Raw genomic sequence first — 19,724 nt, forward strand, 5'->3', positions numbered from 1 at the left:
AATGTACATTTTAGCACAGGAGACAAAAGTTAAGCTATTTTAAAAATGAAAATTATGTTGGATAGTGATGCATTATAAAGGAAGTAAACAGGGTAACTGAAAGGGAATGCCTGGAGTGAGAAAAGGTTATCAGAAACGCTCTCTGAGATGACACTGACCCAGAAGGATGATACTGAATAATGAAAAAAGGTCACAATTCAAACAGCCAAGGAACGAGGGTTCCGGGCAGTGAGAAGAACTGTGCTAAGACCGTGGGCAAGAGATTGGGAGCTTGAGAGATCAAAAGGCGTGGGTGAAGCTGGAGTGTTTCCAATGAGAGGGGAAATGCAGCAAGAAAAGGCTGGAGAAGTACAGGGACTAAAACATGTATCTGGCATTTTAGATAATACTGAATGTGTAAGGCAGTAAAGAAAAGAGATTTTTTGGTGACTGACTTCAACAATTAAATCTAAAAATATTAGGTATGTATTCACCACCTTCCACAAATAGTGGGAAATAGTGCTTCAATCATGCATGTAAATGTGCACCACAGAGGATGGAGCACAGAGCTGGGATTCACCTTCCCACCCACAGGGACTCTGGTCAAAATTTTCTGGTTCTTAGTTCCCTCATCTGTTAAAGGGGAGAGTTGAGCAAGAGAACTGGTCGGTAATACACTCAACTCAGAGGGATGATTCTATAATAGACATGTGACATTCATTACCCAGATGAAAAAAACAGTGCTGAGGAACAAAAAGCCTTTTAGCAAACTTAATAAAAATAACAACAATTATCATATAATGAGGCTTTACAGTGTGCCTAGCACTATTCAAATACTTGACATAATGTCATTCGAATCTCATGAAATCCTACACATTACTCCCATTTTTCAGAAAAAGAAATTAAGGGTTAGAGAAGGTAGATGCCAGGAGGTGGTGGAGACAGAATTCAAAACTAGGTCTGATTCCAAGCTGTGCTCTTAGTCACCCAGTAATATACTGCCTGAATACTGCCTGCAGGAACCCTATCACTATACCTTTGCACAGTGTTCACCTTGCGAGGGAATTAGCACAGCTCAACTTGTTTTTAGAAGGGTCATTTTAAATATCCACCTAAATAAATTTCAGAAAATTTCCTGGCTGCTCCTCAACTAAAATATTTTTGGTATACTCAGGGGGAACAAATGAATGGTGTTGTATAATGGCATGCAGGAAGCAGCGGCTCAATATATATTTGTTACCAAATGAAGCTATTCAGTAAAATTTTATTAAATATTAGTAAAAGAGAGGTAGGAATTTTTACAAAGTTTTCTAAAATGGTGTCTTTTTCCCCCTAAATATACGTAATATCTAAAATTAAGTTACAGAGTATATGAATAATTTGATATATCTAACAGATTTTGAAAATTGACAGTGAAGATGTAATTGCATTTACCAATTAATATAAATCATTACATTAACACTTACAGTCTTCTTGTTCTAAGGACCACGAACTTGCAGGAGAAGAAAATGAGAAGGTGTATCTCAGTCCCTCTCTCTCCTTCTAGGGTACACCCGCCTCAAAAGAACATGTACTCTCATCTGCTCTGAGTGTGGCTTGCCCACTTTTGCCAATGACTGGGTAAGTAAGCTTAACCATATCAAGGGTGAAACTAGGAAGTCCTTTGTTGCACAGACCTAAGCTCCATTCTCCAATATTGGTACTATGCAATAAGTAACAAAGCTGTATATTTGTAAACATAAGTCTCATATATGTAAATAGTTCATTTGTCTGACCCTTGATCTATCTCGCATTTGGTTCTGAACTTGAGTATCCTTCCTCTAAAGCCAACAATTTAAAAAGTAAAGGTTACTTGTGAGGGATAAAAAAAGAGACATTGGGGGCTTCCCTGGTGACGCAGTGGTTGAGAGTCCGCCTGCCGATGCAGGGGACACATGCCGCGGAGCTGTTGGGCCCGTGAGCCATGGCCGCTAAGCCTGCGCGTCCGGAGCCTGTGCTCCGCAACGGGAGAGGCCACAACAGTGAGAGGCCTGCGTACCGCAAAAAAAAAAAAAAAAAAAAAAGAGAGACATTGGATTCAACTTAGATGTTTCTTGAATATAAATCAGAAGCAAATTCAAAAACAAGAGGAGTCTCTAAAAGAAGGTCCAGTTAGTAAAGATTATATTTTAACATACACAATTTAGTATGATAACATACACCAAGGTAATTAACAATGGCAGTTAACTTTCAGATGACTAAAATGCTATTCATTTTTTAATACGTTTAAATGAAGTATTTTTTTTCTGTAAGCTTTTGTTCTTGGGACTAAAGGTTAATTATTTTTAAGAATGCTGATTAAATATTATCCAGCTATTCTCAGACCTCACCATAATCTTTCAGTTTGAGAGAACTGGTGAGAAGCAGGATACCAGCAGTGCCCTTGCAGGACTGTGATGAAGAGCACAGGAGGCAGCTGAAGAACCCAGCATGAGTCCTGGCCCAGAAAAAGGGGCTTAACACATGCCATTTCTCAACCTCGTGTCTCTTAAAGGCCAAAATCACACACTGAAATAACAGTATGGAGCACACTTTAAAAACGATTCTGTAGATGGATATCCATGTCTAACTGTAATATGGTTTATTTGCCATTTGGCATGAATCAAACAAAGTCTCAAAAATCAACAGTACAGTTCATTTTTGGCAATCGTGGCAGGATGTCTGGAGCCATACTGAGCTATTCATTCATCTAAGCTATTTCTTACTAGTGTAGAACGTTCAAGTATAAATTGTCAAACCATTAAATAAATATGGTTATCTATATCAAAATTTAATGGATGTGATGTCTTATCTAAGGATAATTTTAGTTTGTTAATGATAGGCCAATGAATATAATTTATATATTTTTTAAATTGGTCACAATAGTACAGAAATAACTTTCTTTTCATTAGTTAAAAGTTGATAAAGGAAAAGAACCTGAAAAAGAATAAATATATGTATATATGTATAAAAATATATATATATAACTGAATCACTTTGCTGTACACCTGAAACTAACACAACATTGTAAATCAACTATACTTCAATAAAAAAATTAATTAATTAAAAAAAAACGCTAACCATCATCTGACAATGCAGGGTTGCCACAAACCTTTAATTTGTAAAAACTGCAATAAAGCGAAGCACAATAAAACAGAAAAAAAAAGTTGAATGAAACTTTATGATATTTAAATCACTCATTGTATTAGAGGTTTAGGCAATGCATATGTATATGCTTTTAATCAGCCAACTAAAAACTTCTGACTTGAAAGAATAGAGACTCATGGCAACACAGAACACAACAGAACTAAGACAGTCTAAGCAATAGAGAATAATCACTAAAGCAACTTAAATCTTCTTAAAAAAAAAAACCCCCAAAACCTCAAGTATTTGTTTGAGTCTTCTAGTCTAAGACTCACTTGAATTGACTGTGGAAGCTTAACTGATGAAATACATGGGACACATATGCAGGATATTAGTTATTAATCTATATTAATAGCTGAGAATAACAATTGTCCTAACTACTCTTAACATTATCATCACCTTTTCAGTGTTTATGAATCTGAGAGAAGGAAATTATCTCAAACTACTTAATAGCTAATAGTACATTGTGACATTGAAGTAAAACAAAAACATTAAAATAAAAAACAACCAACTTCCCAGGACTGGTTGCAATAAAAATTAATGACTGTTACCTCAACAGGGCTTGAAAAAATAGCTTGTCCATAATCAGTTCTCTCCCAATTTCAAAACAGCTGTCTTAAACCTTTCCCTACCTCTCCTCATATTCCTACCCTATCATCCCCTCCCCTCCCTCACTCTCAGCCTTTTTATCTCATAGATTAAAAAATGAACATCCTCTGCTCTGTTCCCATGGTATCCCACCCAATTCCACGAGTGATATGTGAATTAGTCTCTCTAACTATGCTCTGTCCCTCTACTCCTGCCCTTCTTGCTTTACCAGCCCAGCAAAACCTCAGTCCCAATATAACGCATCTATCCGTCTTTTCTACTTCTACACACACGCTGCTTTGTAACTGAATGAGAAAAATCACACACGCCTGCATGGATAAGATCCAGTACAAATTTACTATCTCCAACCTTCGCTGAGCCCTCAAAACTCTTTAAGCCCTTTATTGTCCCTTTCAACTATCCTTCTTGATTCCCTTTCATTAATATTCCAAACCATCACCATTCCCTAAAGTCTCCTACTCGACCTGCTTACTCCAGACTCTTAACAGACCACATCTTCAGTTGATAACTATAAGAAACTGAGGTCATCAAGCAAGATCTTATTCAACTTTCCACTACCTTCACTACAAATCTGTGCTCACACCCAACAAGACATGCTCTCCTGCAGCATGCGGTGTCTCTTGTTCAAGGCTCACTCACCCACCTGTAATTTGACTCTATGCTCAATTTCACTGTCTTAAAAATTTCCAATTTCCCCCTCTGCTGGTTTCTTTCCTTCTCTTCATGAGCATGCCTGGATCTCTCCCATTTTTAAAAACAAAGTAAAACACCAGAAATATACAAACACAAACCCCCTATTGCCAAATTCACCTCCATCAATCTCTTTTGTCCCCTCTTCTTTCATATTTCTACAAGCGGAGTCCATACTGTCTCTTCTCATCTCCCATTCACTGCTCAACTCACTGCTTTCTCGTGCTTCCATTCTAGTAACTTTCAAACTGGCAAATCTCATGTACATTTTTCAGTCTCCATCTTACTGGGTCTCTCTAATGTACAGGATGGTGTTGACTGCTCTCTTCCTTCTTGCAACTTTTATCTCTTGAGTTCCATAACCAGCCTCTCCTGATTCTTTTTGTACTGCTACTGACCCATTCCTGTTCTGTATCCTTTATGGGTTCCCCTTCTTTCACTAAACATTCATATTCTCCATGGTTCATCCTTAGCATACTACTCATGGGGCAGTAGGAGGCACGAGTAATGTCTTATCCCCTTCCAGGGTTCCAACTACCACATATCTGCAGTAGTCCCCACAGTCCCTCACCTGAGCTTTCTAATTGCCTACTGAATACCTCCACTTGGGAAGTTCACAAATATCAACAGTTTGGACTCAATGCCCCAGACTGAATCTGTCCCCTATATCTCTCCTTCTCAGCTACTAGGAAAAATATCCACCCAGTTTCCCAAATGAGAAACCTAAGAGACAGCCTTGCTTTGGTCCCTTCTCCTTTCTTATTCTATTGCTTAGAATACTTCATTGGCTCTGCACACCTCGGAGAAAAAGTATTAGCACTTAATATGATATAAAACCTGTCATGATGTGCCTATTAAACTTAACAGTACCCTTCCTCGACATAATGTCAACTTCTTGGACCACTTATAGATGCTAGCACACATCAAAATGTTTGTAGCCTTTACCTTGATTCATGCTTTAACTTCTTACTCTAATTACCTTCTTGGTTAATTTAGCCCAGTTAGTTCCAAGCTGGCTAATGCATATCTTTTAAGGACTCAAGAATCACATCCCATTCTCAAGGGAGACGCCCCTTCCCTGATCCCCACAGACTTTCCGATAACTTTCTTCTCAGGGGTGCCATAATACTCTGCTGTGTCTCTAATACTACATTTCTTTGTTATTCCATTATCTGTTTATGTGTTTATCTCTTCTCCAACAGAAATACATGTTTATCTTCCTCATGACACTTCTGATTTATAAAACTGGACTATCTTATCTCAGAACTCCAATGTATAGCACAATGTCTATTTGTTTGACACATATTTACTGAATCAGTAATGCACAATAACAGAATAAATGAAGAGATAAGCAAACAAATAAACATAGAATATGTAGAGTCTATCCCTCCTCTCTGTTGTCTAATTAGCCTTTGGCTTGGTGTGAATAACACATAAACTAGATGTATTTCAGCATATATTCAATATGAAATTATTTCAGCATAAATAGTTTATAATCTTTGCTTCACCTTGTAATGTCTTTATTTTTAATGCCATAACAACAGTAACAATGATAGACACAAGTTCCCTAGGACAAGCATTTGTTAAGTGCTTTAAGTACATTATCTTACTTAATCTTCATACCAACCCCACAAGGTAGATATTCTTATTTAACAGCCCAGAAACTGAAGGTGACTGCTCCTCCCAAGTGCAGTACACACCTGGAGGTCTAACCCTTAGAGAGGAACAACCAAGAACACTGATAGGTGCAAACTGGAGATTAAGTGAAAGTCAATCTACTGAATATGAAACATCAGTCTTGTTCCTCAACTTAGCTTTAAGAAAACACTAGCAAGTATATATGCTCCAGGCAGGAGACTGGAAAACATCCCTTCCTGGAATATCAACATACCCTAGGTTAACGAATCTCTGCATTTTATCCAGCCAGATCATCTTACCACTGGAAAAGTCTAACCCCTGCACACGTACTTTCCAATTAGTGTTTCAATACCTCATTCCTAAATATCAGTGTATAGACAATTATCACCAGACATCTGGAGACTACTCTAATATGAAAGAAAATAATATAAACAAAGAAAAAACAGTAATCTGAAGCAAATAACAATGAAAGAAGCATAAGAAAACTTGAAAAAGCTTTAATATTTTCAGAGGGATGAGGAGATATTACAGAATTTTAAATTAATAAAGAAGAATTCAAGGACGTTAAAAATATGACAGCATAAGGTTAATCCAAAAGAGTTAATATTTGATTGACAGAGCTGCAGAAAAGGGGAAGAATATTAACAAAGAAATATTTCAAAATATTTTCCCAGAATTGAAAAGTACAAGTTTGCAGATTAAGAAGGTTCATCATGAAGCCTCAATAAAATTTCAAAATATTGAGAAGAAGAACCTAGAAAATTTCAGACAGAAAGACTAACAGACACAGAGAACAAACAATAAAGAGATCAAGTGAGACTTTGGGAGGGAGACAATGAGTCACAGATGCAGGGGAAAGAGAAAGACATGGGAGGGGAGAAACAAGGAAAGAGAACTGGGGGGTCGGGGGGGAGAGACAGAGACCAAGAGAGGGGAACAGAGAGAGGAGAGAGAGATGGGGAAGAGAGACACAGGAAAAGACAGGCAGAGATGGGGAGAAAGAGACAGAAACAGGAAGGGAAGGAGAGAAAGATAGGGGAAGGACAGAGATAGGTCTAAGGAGAGAAAAAGAGAGATGGGGGAGAAAAAGAAAGAGACATGAGGAAAGACAGAAATTGAGACAGTTATGTTACAAAGTCTGAGGAAAACAAGTTCTATAAGAGTGGCAAAATAGTGGTGGTTTGCTATCAGGTTCATCTATGAATAATATTTACAGCAGGGTCAGTAGACTGTAAGCACTGAATCTTATTTAAACAAATGGGATTATTGTATGGGAAGGACAAGAGGAGGGTAGCATGTATGAGTGAATGTATGTGTGTGCATGCTTTGGAGGCATGGGGAGTTTAAAAAAAAAGCTAATTCTCCTATTTCTCAGTAAGAAGTCAATTAAAACTGAACAATCACGACAGCAGTATAAGTATTGTTTGTTATGTAAAAGCTGAAATAGCTAAAAGTGGCAGCAACAATTAGCAGTGGAGAGCAGCAGGGCCCTATAAGCCTGCGGAAGTACTTGACTTTTTAAACTATGTACATATACATCTTTGATAAAAATTTTTAAAATCCCCATTAAGATTGCTACATGTGATCAACTTGACAAAATACATTAAAACATTAGCTCTATTTTGACTCTCTAGAGCCTATAACTATCCTCTTACAAGTTCTTTTACAGAAAATCCACCAAACAACAAAATAAACTGAGATGATTCTTCAAAGTGTAAAAAGGACTTGGGCGACTGCACCATTTGATGCCATAAATCATCACTTCAAAAGGTAATGGAAATAACATAAGTGGTAATTTACAACCTATCCCTCTTCCAAGTATCAACCATTAGAGGAACATTTTACAAAATGCTCGCAATCTTCCTTTTATCTGCTAGAACTAAGAGGAGTTCATTCTGACCAGATCTCACATCAAATCACCTTATAGCAAATTGAAAGGAAGGAATCAGCTTCTTAAAAATTCATTCATTCTATCATTTTTTTTTTCCCATCTGTGACTTATTATAACCTCAAGACTCCTGCAGTACCACCCCATCACAAAAGGCATGTGCTTGGCAACCTGGACTCACCCTGTTAAACACTGGCAGCATCATGTACAGTTTCTCTTCTTGTTCCTTCTGAGTCATGTGCCGGGGAGGATGGCACAACTCCGTGAAGAGTCGGCGGAGGTGCATCAGTCCTAAGGCGTTGTCTTGCGGGCTGCACTCCTCCTGCCTCGGCCGCCCCATGATCCTCTTCACCATATTCATCTTGGCTGGTTGGTGATAAACACTTCTAATTCTGTAAGAAGATGTTCATACAGTCAAAATGTCATTGTCTTGACCAGGTCAAGCATGCACGGAGCTCATTAAAAGCCAGAAAAACAAAAAAATTCTGCCTAAAATATTTTTTCTACTTTTTTGAACAGAAAAGGTAGAGAGGCAAAGCTAATTTTGATAAATCTCCCTAAATGACAAGTTACAAATTATGCCACTCAGTGTTCCTTACCGGCTTTGCCACAATTTGTATAAAATGTAAAACATTAAATGTAAAAAATTAATTGTTGCTGGACGAGCAACAAACATTTCCAAGTTAGTCATAACAAAGTTCAACAAATAAAGGGATCATAAATCTTATAATTAATATGTTGCTTAATAGTTGACTATATGGAAAAAGAATAAAAGCACAGAAAATTCACCCTCACTTCAAAACATCCAAACAAGTGAAAAAAACAAAAATCCCCACAAAGTTTTCTGTTTTCAATTATTTAACTTTTTTTGTAGATGAAGGATTACACTTGGGATAGTCCTCACTGAAGACTTGTAGTTTGAAAAATGCAAATTAAATGAAATGATACCCTCAAATATATTATAAATCATAAGAAAAAAGTGAAAATTATCATATAACTTAAGACTGTTTTTTCAAACTACAGTTTGAAACCCTTTGGCAGGTCATGTTAATTCATTTAATAGATCATGACAAGCAATTAAAAAAAAGAAGTAAAATATAATATTGTAAATCAACTATATACCTCAATAAAAATATTTTTAATGAAATAGAAGATATTGGAATACATGTAGTAAGGGTAATTATTATTTCATGAAACTTATTTTAGGTAAGGGTGTATTCATGTGTATTGAATCACAATGTAAAATGTATGTATCCCTGGCTAGAACTGCAGTTAAGAAATAAGTAAACCAATCACTGGGTTAGAACATACACCAGAATCAATAACGCTAAGCTTTCAGAAAGCATCATCAGCCCTTTTCAACCACCATGAACTGTGCCTGCCAGCAATTAGCTAATTTCAGACACAAAAACAGGATATCTTACAAAAAGAATCAGGAAGGCTGGGAGGACACTATGGGATATACTGAACTTGAGTAAAAGGCAATTTTGCTTTCTAACCTGTAGAAAAGCAGGAGTAATCTGAAGATTAATTTTTAATTTTGCCACATAAGCCAGCATGGCATTTCTTAAGAAATGAGAGACCACTGCAGAGCTAGATGTTTATTTACTAAACATCTATTGATTTTTTTAAACCATTAAGAAGAACTAGCATCTTAAATATGCTTGCCCTTGAGAATTTTGAGTGGATTCCGTGTTTGCCTGCGGGCGCATGTTTATGCATTCTAGCTTGACTGCAACAGGAGGCCACCTGCGACTCATCACAGGTGAGAAGCAGGAAAACACCCTGCCAAAGGCTGGTCTGCACCAAGGGACCTCTGTGCAAAGAGCACTCAATACTGCTAAGGTGTCCAGTAGTGGGGAAGAGTGCTCAGACCACAGGCACAGGGCCGAGGAGACCCTCTGAACTACAAATGACAAGTGAAAGTCAGTCCGGTTCAAACTTGTTAAACATATTTCATTCTCGGAAAAACGTGTTAAGTTCCCCAAGTATACATTATAAAGATTTCAACAAATACATTCAAAGAGCCTACTATATGCTGGTATTTTTCGTCCTGGAAACCCCCAGGACAAATATAAAATTTGAAGTTAACTATAAAACTTGCATAAATTAGCTAACACTTCAGATTATACATAGATCTGCTCTTTTTCCTTAACCCATAGCTTCAGTTCATAATCTAAAGCTTGTGGATAGGATTTACAGGATTCATGATCCCCTAACACTTCAAAAAACATTTTAAATAGATCTCCAGCTTTCACAGGGGTCTAGGTCATTAAAAAGCCAAGCATCAATCCTTATTTATAGAGAGTCAAAGCACTTTCAGACCATTCCCTTTGGTCCTCATTCCAACTTAAGCAAGGGGACTGAGGAGGGGATTAATTCTACCTTTTTGTGAGGCCTCAAGACAAGAACAATTTGCTCAAAATCTCACAATGAAAAAGAACTGAATGAGAATCCAGGACTCCCACCTACTGGTTCAGCCCTTCCTGCTTACTTATATTCATGTGCCTATTTTAAATTACAAAATTTTTGGCAACTGTGACTCTAGAATATTTATTTAGCTAGCATCAAGTTGCAGTTAGAATGCAAAAGAAATGTTTGACTTTTCTGAAGATACACTAATCAATTATCAGTAAACACACACACATAATCACACAAAGACATTCGCTAGATGTAAATCAAGCTATCGTACCACCATTATTTTATATTTGTCGGATACAAAGGGATATATTGGGTTCGCCAAAAAGTTTGTTTGGGTTTTTCCGTAAGACGGTATGGAAAAACCTGAATGAACTTTTTGGCCAACCCAATATATCAATCAGCTAAATGGATTTACTGGTATTTCTCGATTACTCAGATAATCTCAGTAATGGGGAAAAAAATTCAGATTCCTCCTTTTCTCCTAATTTAGCAAGAAACACTTAAGCATATCAGATTGCTGACTCATTGCTTTGTCTGCACTTCAATGTCTGTAACTTAAAGTATAATTCAGACCAAGAACTATCATGTTTAAAGTACCCTTCAGCAGTGAAAGAGCAGAAAAGAATGGGTACTTCTTGGTGAAATCTGTACCAACATGTCCATATAAGATAGGTAACTTCAGGTGAAAGTCTCTTAATTCCCTTGAATCTTGGGTTTTTCTCACCCGTAAAATCTTTCCTCATAGGCTTTTTGTAATGCATACATAAAATAACATCATTTATATAAAGTGCCAAACACATTAATTATGTTCAACAGTTTTTATACTTCTTCCTTCAGCTTGATCATGAAACATTTAATTTCTTTTCGTTTACATTTTTCGTTATTTAAGCAAGTAAGGCAAAGGAAAGAGTGTGGGCTCTTACAGTACTATGTTTTAGAGACTTACAAAGTGATAAATAAAAAATTAAGGGAAAATTTATTTCTTAGATACTCAATAAGAGGTTTCTAAAGCAATACAGAAGAGATAGGCAAAATTTAATAATACTGAGGACAAATCATAGAAGGATTATTTTGGGGGGTAATGTTATCAGGGATTTTCAAAATATTTACAAAGATTATTGTGCATAAGAACTAGTTTTCTAATGCAAACTCTATTTTGTTTCACAAGAGAAAAGTGTTTGTACTGCCAACAGGGGGTTATTTAAATAGCAATGAGATAATTATTGCAATGAGCCCAGACAGTAGTTCTTATTCTAATCTCTTGTGTTAAAGCTTAAAAATCCTCTGGAAATGCCTGAAAAACTGTTTAAGTCCTTTAAACAGTCTGCCATTATTTAAATTATAGAACAAGTAAATAGCCTAAATTTGTAAACATATATTTGCCAAGTAACTAATGGCCTTTGAGTAGCTCAGCTAAAAACGTAAAATAGCTTTTCTAAGTAACTCCTTAATTCCACGAGAAGAAATAAATAGCTCACAGGACTCAGGGAAAATCTTATAGTTTCATCAAATAATTATATATAATTCCTCAGGTTTTTAATTTTTTCTTAAACTTTCTGGGGAAAAAGATCCTATTTATTTTCTTACATTGTGAAGAGCAAAGGCAAAACTTCTTACACTTTTTTTTTTTTTTTTTTGCGGTACACGGGCCTCTCACTGTTGTGGCCTCTCCCGTTGCGGAGCACAGGCTGCGGACGCGCAGGCTCAGTGGCCATGGCTCACGGGCCCAGCCGCTCCACGGCATGTGGGATCTTCCCAGACCGGGGCACTCCCGGACCGGGGCACGAACCCGTGTCCCCTGCATCGGCAGGCGTACTCTCAACCACTGCGCCACCAGGGAAGCCCTTCTTACACTTTTGAAGAATGAAAGCAGAACTCTGAGAGGCTCCCAAAAAACTGTGTATATAACCCAGCAATCTAACCCATACATTGAAAAAGAACTACTAATACAGTCCTGAATTAGAATTTAAAATTTCTACCTGCTGAAACATTGTTTTTGCCTTTCAAGAACAGTCATATCAGATTTTAGCCCCACCTATGAGACATGACAAGATCAGCCATCTCATTTCTATGGCAAAATACAATTACTTAAGACCTATTCCCAACATCCTTCACCCTTCTGACCCCATCGGTGAACTCATCATCCTACACATATACTGAACTGGACAATTTCTCAAAACATCTTTTCCATTGTGCTTAATTTTCTCTTCTCACAGATGAAAGGATATTGCTTCCATTTAAGGACACTCCATTTAGATATGATTTCCAATCATGGGTAGCCACTACTGACATCTCTCTGACACCTTTCTCAAACCCCTCCTTCTAGGGCCCTTGCTGCTGTTTTGGGAGCCCCAAAGGCACATTTACCCCAATAGTTACATGACAGTTATTTGATATGATTAAAATAGTACAATTAAATTATATTATGGGATAAACTTTTGTAGGCTGACCAGAAATTCTCCAGCATTCTCTGAAAGTGTATCTTTATAAGAAAATGTGTTCAAAATTTTGTATGAAAGACCTGTAAAAGAATTTTTGTAGCATGATGCTTCTGTTAAGTTGTGACTGCTTTCTACTGACACATTTTGCATTATACCTGTATCTCCACTAACCTCTAGCTCAAGTCATTCAGCTCTGTGAATGTATCAGTATCCTCAGTGGATGGATGGCACACAGCAGGGAGACTAACCTCAGGAGTGAAGTGCATATAAGTAGGCCTAGAACTTTCAGGGCCATATCCTAGACCTAACAGCACTAGGAATTTCTCTATTTCTGAAATTTCAAGTTTTGAAATCTTACTGTGAGATCTTAATTTTCAATCCACCTGCCTCTCCCACTTCCTAAATCTGTGGTCTTCACTGGAATCGCTTATTCCTCTTAACTTTTCCCAGTTCTACTCCTCAGATGATGTTCAGTCTCTTCAATACATTAACAACTGTACCTTCAGTTCTCCTGTACTCCTGCCTATACATATTTCCAACTAGTACCCATGCCTGGATGAATTCAACCACACAATTTCTCCACGTCTAATTTTGGGTTGCTGGATACTGTGGAGAAAATTCTACAATTCTGCAGACCTCTTACAACATAAAGTTTGATTTTTCTAAAATTATTATTTTCATAAATAAAAATAATTCCAAATGGATTAAAGATCTAAATGTAAACAAACAGTAAAACACTGGAAGCAAATATAAAAGGAAACACTTATAATTTAGGGTAAATTCTTCTTAAAAGGAAAAAAAGACAGATTTATAGCTAAAAATACCACAAAGTTAAAAGACAAGCAAAAAAAACACAAAAATAATAGCAACCTTATAACAAAGCATTAATAACGAGATTATCCATGGAACTCTTAAAATCAACAACACGATAACAAAATAAAAATTTAATAGAAATAGACTATCCCCCGTAAAAATACTATACACATGAAATGCAACACAATGCACATATAAGAAGGCACTTAAAAATCTCTAATAATCAGAGAAACGCAAATAAAAACAAGTACAACTATTTGCTCAATTTGGCAAAAAATTGATAGGACTTACAAAATATATACATAGTAAGAATAGAAAAAATTGAAATGTACACACCTTGTTGAATTAGCAGCCTTTTTAAGGGCAATCTCATAGTATCAACATACCTACTCTTTCATCTAGTGATACCTCTTCCAGGAAGCTGTCCTAGAGCAATACTCACAGTACAAGACAGTTTACTGCATTATATGTTATTATAATTGTTTACAATAACAAAAAATCAGAAATAGCCTAGTCCTTTAATAGATGAATAGGCAACTCATGGTACACCTGTATTATGGAATAGTACAATTCTTAAAAGTTAGGAGGAAAAAAGAAGTTAAATTTTTAAAAATCAGGATTTCAGCACCAAAATGTAAGGAGATTAGAAGTCATCATTCCTGTACTTACACAAGAAACAGCTGAATAAACTGGAAACCAAGGATTTTTCTGGAACCCTCAGGGAACTGAGGTTGCAGGGCAAACTAATCCCTGAAATCTGGAGAGACAAGCAAATCCAGAAATTCACAGATGAAATATGCTTATCTATTAACAGTAGGCTAGCATGAGAGGGAGAAACTCCTGGGGGCCACAGCCTTCAGGCTCTCACCACAACTTTCCTGGGTTGCACTTCTAGGAACCCCACCAGATTCTTTCTCACAGAGATGTGGGAAAGATCCCCTCCTCCTGGCTCTGGCAAGAGGGAAGGGAAGCACAATCACTTTGAAATGTTCCCAGAGGATACTCTATAACAAAGGCTGACTTTCCAGAGTAAAAGACTATCTTAGCCTTGTCTCACCTGAGGGAAGGGCATCTCTCCCACCCCACCTCTTCCTCCCCCCCTCCCCACCAACCTTCCAGTCTCACCTACGGGGGCTGAGGGAAGAAACAGCCCTGGAGAAATACTTGTGAAGGTCACAGCCCAAGAGTTACAGGCCCACTAAAACAATGAGATTTAATCACAGGATTATAAAACAGTTCCCCTCTTCCACACTTTACAACCACCAACTGTGCTCTAAGAAAGAATCAAAAGGAAATGCAAGAAATCAAAAGCACTGTAACAATTATGAAGAATGCTTTGATGAGCTCAGTAGTAGACGATATGGCCAAGGAAAGAATCAGTGAGCCTGAAGATAAATCAGCTTCCAGAAGAAGAGAAAAGGGAGGAGTGGCATATTTGAAGTAATAATGTCTAAGTACTTTGCAAAATTAATGACAGACACCAAACCACCGATACAGAAAGCTCAGAGAATATCAAGATTAAATACCTAAAAGAGTACATTTAAGCATATCATATTCAAACTATAGAAGGTCAAAGATAAAGAGAGACTCTTGAAAGGGACTGGGGTGAGGGGGTGGGAGGAGGAGGAAAACCTTACCTATAAAAGGACAAGGACGAATATTATAGTGGACTTCTCATCCAAAACGTTCAAGCAAGAAAAGAATGAAAGGAAATATTGAATATTTAAAATGTTGGAAGAAAAATCCGCCAGCCTAGAATTCTATATCCAATGAAATTATCAGGGACCTCCCTGGTGGTCCAGTGGTAAAAAAAATCTGCCTTACAATGCAGGGGACGCGGGTTCGATCCCTTGTCGGGGAACTGGGATCCCACGTGCCACGGGGCAACCTCAGCCCACACGCCACAACTATTGAGCTCACGCACCTCAACTGGTGAGCCCACGCACCTCAATTAGTGAGCCCACATGCCCTGGAGCCTGCGTGCCACAACTAGAGAGAAGGCTGTGTGCCCCAACGAAAGATCCTGCATGCCTCAACAAAGATCTCACGTGCCACAACTAAGACTTGATGCAGCCTAAAATAAATAAATAAATAATACATAAATCTTAAAAAAAAAAAAAAAAGGTGAAGAAAGAATAAAGAATTTCTCAGACACTCAAAAAATGTGAAAGTACTGTGAGGTGACATGCCATACCAGAAATATTAATAGCTGTTTGGGGAGAAAAAAATGATATAGGTCAGAAAATTGTACAGGCATACTGTGTTTTATTACGCTTCACAAATTGAGGTTTGTTTTTTCTTTGTTTTGTTTTGTTTTGTTTTTACCAATTGAAGGTTTGTGGCAACCCTGTGTTGTTAGATGATGGTCTTTTAGGAGTAAAAGATTATTTTACTCTTTTAGGAGTAAAAGTAAATTAAGGTATGTATACTTTTTTAGACAGAATGTTATTGCACACTCAATATACTACAGTATAGTGTAAACATAAATATTATATGCATTGGGGAACCAAAAAATTGGTGGGACTTGCTTTATTGAGGTGGTCTGGAATATCTCCAGGGTATGTCTCTATCTAAATAATAAAGAGAAGAGTGTCAGAGAAGGAATAAATGAAGGTAAAATAAAATTGTTTTATTATCCTTAACTGATCTAAAAGATTGTTTTTAAAGTAATAATAGTGATAATGCATTGGGTGCTTAAAGTTTCTGAATTAGTAAGATGAATAACAGCAATGTCATAAGGAACTGGGAATACTTTTATAAGATACCCATACCATACCTCAGTAATAAAGTGTTATTTGAAGGTAGATGAATATTAGTAAAAAAAAATGTTCACTCTAGGGCAACCACTAAATTTTTTTTAAAAAAGTTTAATTGATACACAGAGAGAGGAGATAAAAGGAAAACATGTAAAATGCTCAGTTAAAACCAGAGAAGACAGAAGGGGAGTAGGAAGAACCAAATAAAAAATGCAACAAATACGAAAGTTTTAAACAAGACAGATATTAATCCAACTATATCAAAACTCACTTTAAATGTGACTGGACTAAATGCACCAATTAAAAGACAGAAGGTCAGAGTGAATTAAAAAACACATCTCAACTATATAGTGTCTATAAGAAAGCCGCTTTAACTAATCAGATAGACTGAAAGTAAAGAGATGGAGAAAGGTAAACCATGCTAACTCCAGTCAAAAGAAAGCTGGAGTAACTATATTAATTTTAGACAACAGTCTTTACAACAAGGAAAACTATCGGGGATAGTTAGAGGTATTACATACTGACAAAAGGGTCAATTCTCTAAGAAGACTTAACAATCCTTAACATGTATAAGCCTAACATGAAAATCCCACATGTGGCAAGCACTGATAGAACTGAAGGAAGAAAAAAACAAATCCACTTTGGAGTTGGGGACTTCAACAGCCCTCATACAATAACTGATAGATCAAGTGTGCAGGAAATCAATACAGTTTACTGAACAGTACTATCAACCAACCAGAACTATAGTTGATATTTTCAGAACACTCCATCCAACAACAGCAGAACTCACATTCTTCTCAAACTCACATGGAACATTCACCAAGACAGATCACAGGGACTTCCCTGGTGGCATGGTGGTTAAGATTCTGCCTGCCAATGCAGGGTACACGGGTTCCATCCCTGGTCCGGGAAGATCCCACATGCAGTGGAGCAACTAAGCCCGTGTGCCACAACTACAGAGCCTGCGCTCTAGAGCCCATGAGCCACAACTACTGAAGCCCGCATGCCTTAAGCCCGTGCTCCGCGACAAGAGATGCCACCCACCGCAATGAGAAGCCCACGCACCGCAATGAAGAGTAACCCCCACTCGCCGCAACTAGAGAAAGCCTGAGCACAGCAATGAAGACCCAACGCAGCCAAAAAAAAATTTAAAAAAAGACAGATCACATACTGAGCTGTAAACACACCTTAACAAATTCAAAAGAATAGAAATCATACCAAATATGCTATCAGATTACAGTGGAATTGAACAGAAAATCAGTAACAAAAGACAGCTGGAAACCCCCCAAATATTTGGAAATTAAACAACATGCATCTAAATAACATGAGACAAAGAAGTGTCAAAAGAAATTTTTAAACATTTTAAACTGCATAAAAATATAACTTATCAAAATGCATAAAATGCAGTGAAAGCTGTTCTTAGAGGAAAATTTGTAGCACTAAAAACATATACTACAAAAGATATAAAAAATAGCCTAACCTTCCACCTTAGGAAACTAGAAAAATATGAGCGATTTAAGCTTAAAGGAAGCAAAAGAAAAGAAATAAATGAGGGCAACAAATCAATTAAATTGAAAACGAGCAAAACAGAGAAAATCAAAAAAACCAAAGCCTGGTTCTTTGAAACGATGGATAAAATTAGTCTCAGTCTCACTACCATATGACCGGTGCCCCTGTCTTGAGTGCATCTTCCCTACAGCTCCTCAGTTTTCTTCTGAAAAACAAAGCAGATATACCATTTCTCTGATTGAAAACCTCTGCTGATTCTCTATTGCCTAAGAATAAACTGAAGCATCTTAATCTAATATCTAAATTCTTAGACATTCTGGCCCCATTTATATTTCTAGCCCCCTCTCTCACTAAGCCACCTTCTTTGCTCTAAATTCTGCTCCACTGAAAGTATCTCCCAGCCTTGTTGGTTTCTTTAGCCCTCTGTGTGTTTGTGTATGGTGTTCTCTCTGCCAAGGAAGGCCCCTCTTCCACTTTTCCTAGCAGCTAAGCTCTCAGTCCGCCTTCTCAGAGAAGTCTTTCCCAAACCTCCAGGCAGAATTTGTTGTTTTATCCTACCATGGTACTTTAATAGTCTGGCATAAAATATTCATTAAGAGAGACAGTATAGTATAGTGGTTACAGAGGCTTTGCAACTAATTGCCTGGATTCAAATCCTAGCTGCACCATTTACCAGCTGCGTAACTTCAGCAGGTCAGTCACCATCCTTGTGTATCAGATTCCTCAAGTGTAAGAAGAGAGTAACTATCAGAACCTAGGCCAGAGTGGCGGTGTAGTGTAATTCACCAAATGCGGTACTACGCAGAAAACGCTTTAGGGTAATGTCTGGCACTGGTGCTCAGTAAGCGACAGCTATTCTTACTGCTATTCTACTGTAACAAACATATACCAATTAGTGGTTATTTAATCCCACTAATTTATCATGTCTTCAGTGGTGGGAACCAAATCTTATTTAACTTTGTATCCCTAGTTCATAGTAGGTGGTGGGTAAATAAATGTTAAAAGGCTTACATATGGTCATACACCTACTATATGGTAGCATCATATTTTATGTACACACATTCTGAATTCCGGATGTGCTACTTTTACTATTCCTCACAAAAAATTACATATTACACATAAAAATTTTAAAAAGTTATGTCCTAGTTTTCGTCGTATAGAAAGTCTTCACAGTTCATAAATGTCGAAGTTCTTAAACATCTCCAGGAAAAAAGTACATTGACAACCATTTGTTCTTAGTTGAAAAGTTACCAAGTTGCTTAAATAAAGATCATTTCTTTCTGCTTAATTATCAGTATCTCTCATTAAATTACGAATTCCCTAAAAGCAGGCTATGCTCTCCAAATGCTTAACAACTAGCTGAGGATTTAGTACAGAGTAGAAATGAACAAATGAATGTAGCAACAATTCCCATAGCTTTAAGGGAAAGTACAACTTTCAAGGCTCTTCATTACCTGGCCCCTGGATCTAACCCTCCTCTTTATTCCACCCACGCTTTGTCTCCTGCACATCTCCCTGATGTGCCTTCACAGTTCTGTGCCTTCATATACCCTTCCTGGGGTGGGAGTGGTAGGCCTTCCCCCTGCAATTCTACATTTAGCTAATTACTAATCATCCTGCAAATCTCAGCTCAACTGTCCCCTCTTCTAGAAAGCATTCCCTAATCTCTCAGTTTAATAAAGTTGCTCCCTTCTTTTCCCATACAATCCTGGGCATATTTTTATTATAGCATTTCTCACCTTGTTATGTAACTGTTATTTTGTTTATCTTTTTCCAACACTAGACAAATAAGATTATGGAAGGCAAAGATCATGTCCT

General features: G+C 37.2%; 1 protein-coding gene across 6 annotated transcripts in view; it reads right to left on the minus strand.

The window, feature by feature from the left end:
- Positions 1–19,724, minus strand: part of WDFY3 (WD repeat and FYVE domain containing 3) — a 266,644-nt gene that overhangs the window by 170,484 nt on the left and 76,436 nt on the right. For 5 of the 6 annotated variants that reach the window (XM_079921132.1, XM_079921131.1, XM_079921129.1 and 2 more), the window contains one exon: positions 8,148–8,358. In XM_079921132.1, the coding sequence (XP_079777258.1) occupies positions 8,148–8,327 (180 nt within the window). In that variant the 5' untranslated portion in view covers positions 8,328–8,358. Of the gene's footprint in view, positions 1–8,147; positions 8,359–14,310; positions 14,399–19,724 lie in introns of all 6 variants that reach the window. The other variant, XM_079921127.1, reaches the window with a different exon arrangement.

Source organism: Stenella coeruleoalba (assembly GCF_951394435.1).
Source record: "Stenella coeruleoalba genome assembly, chromosome: 4".
Classification (NCBI taxonomy): Eukaryota; Metazoa; Chordata; class Mammalia; order Artiodactyla; family Delphinidae; genus Stenella; species Stenella coeruleoalba.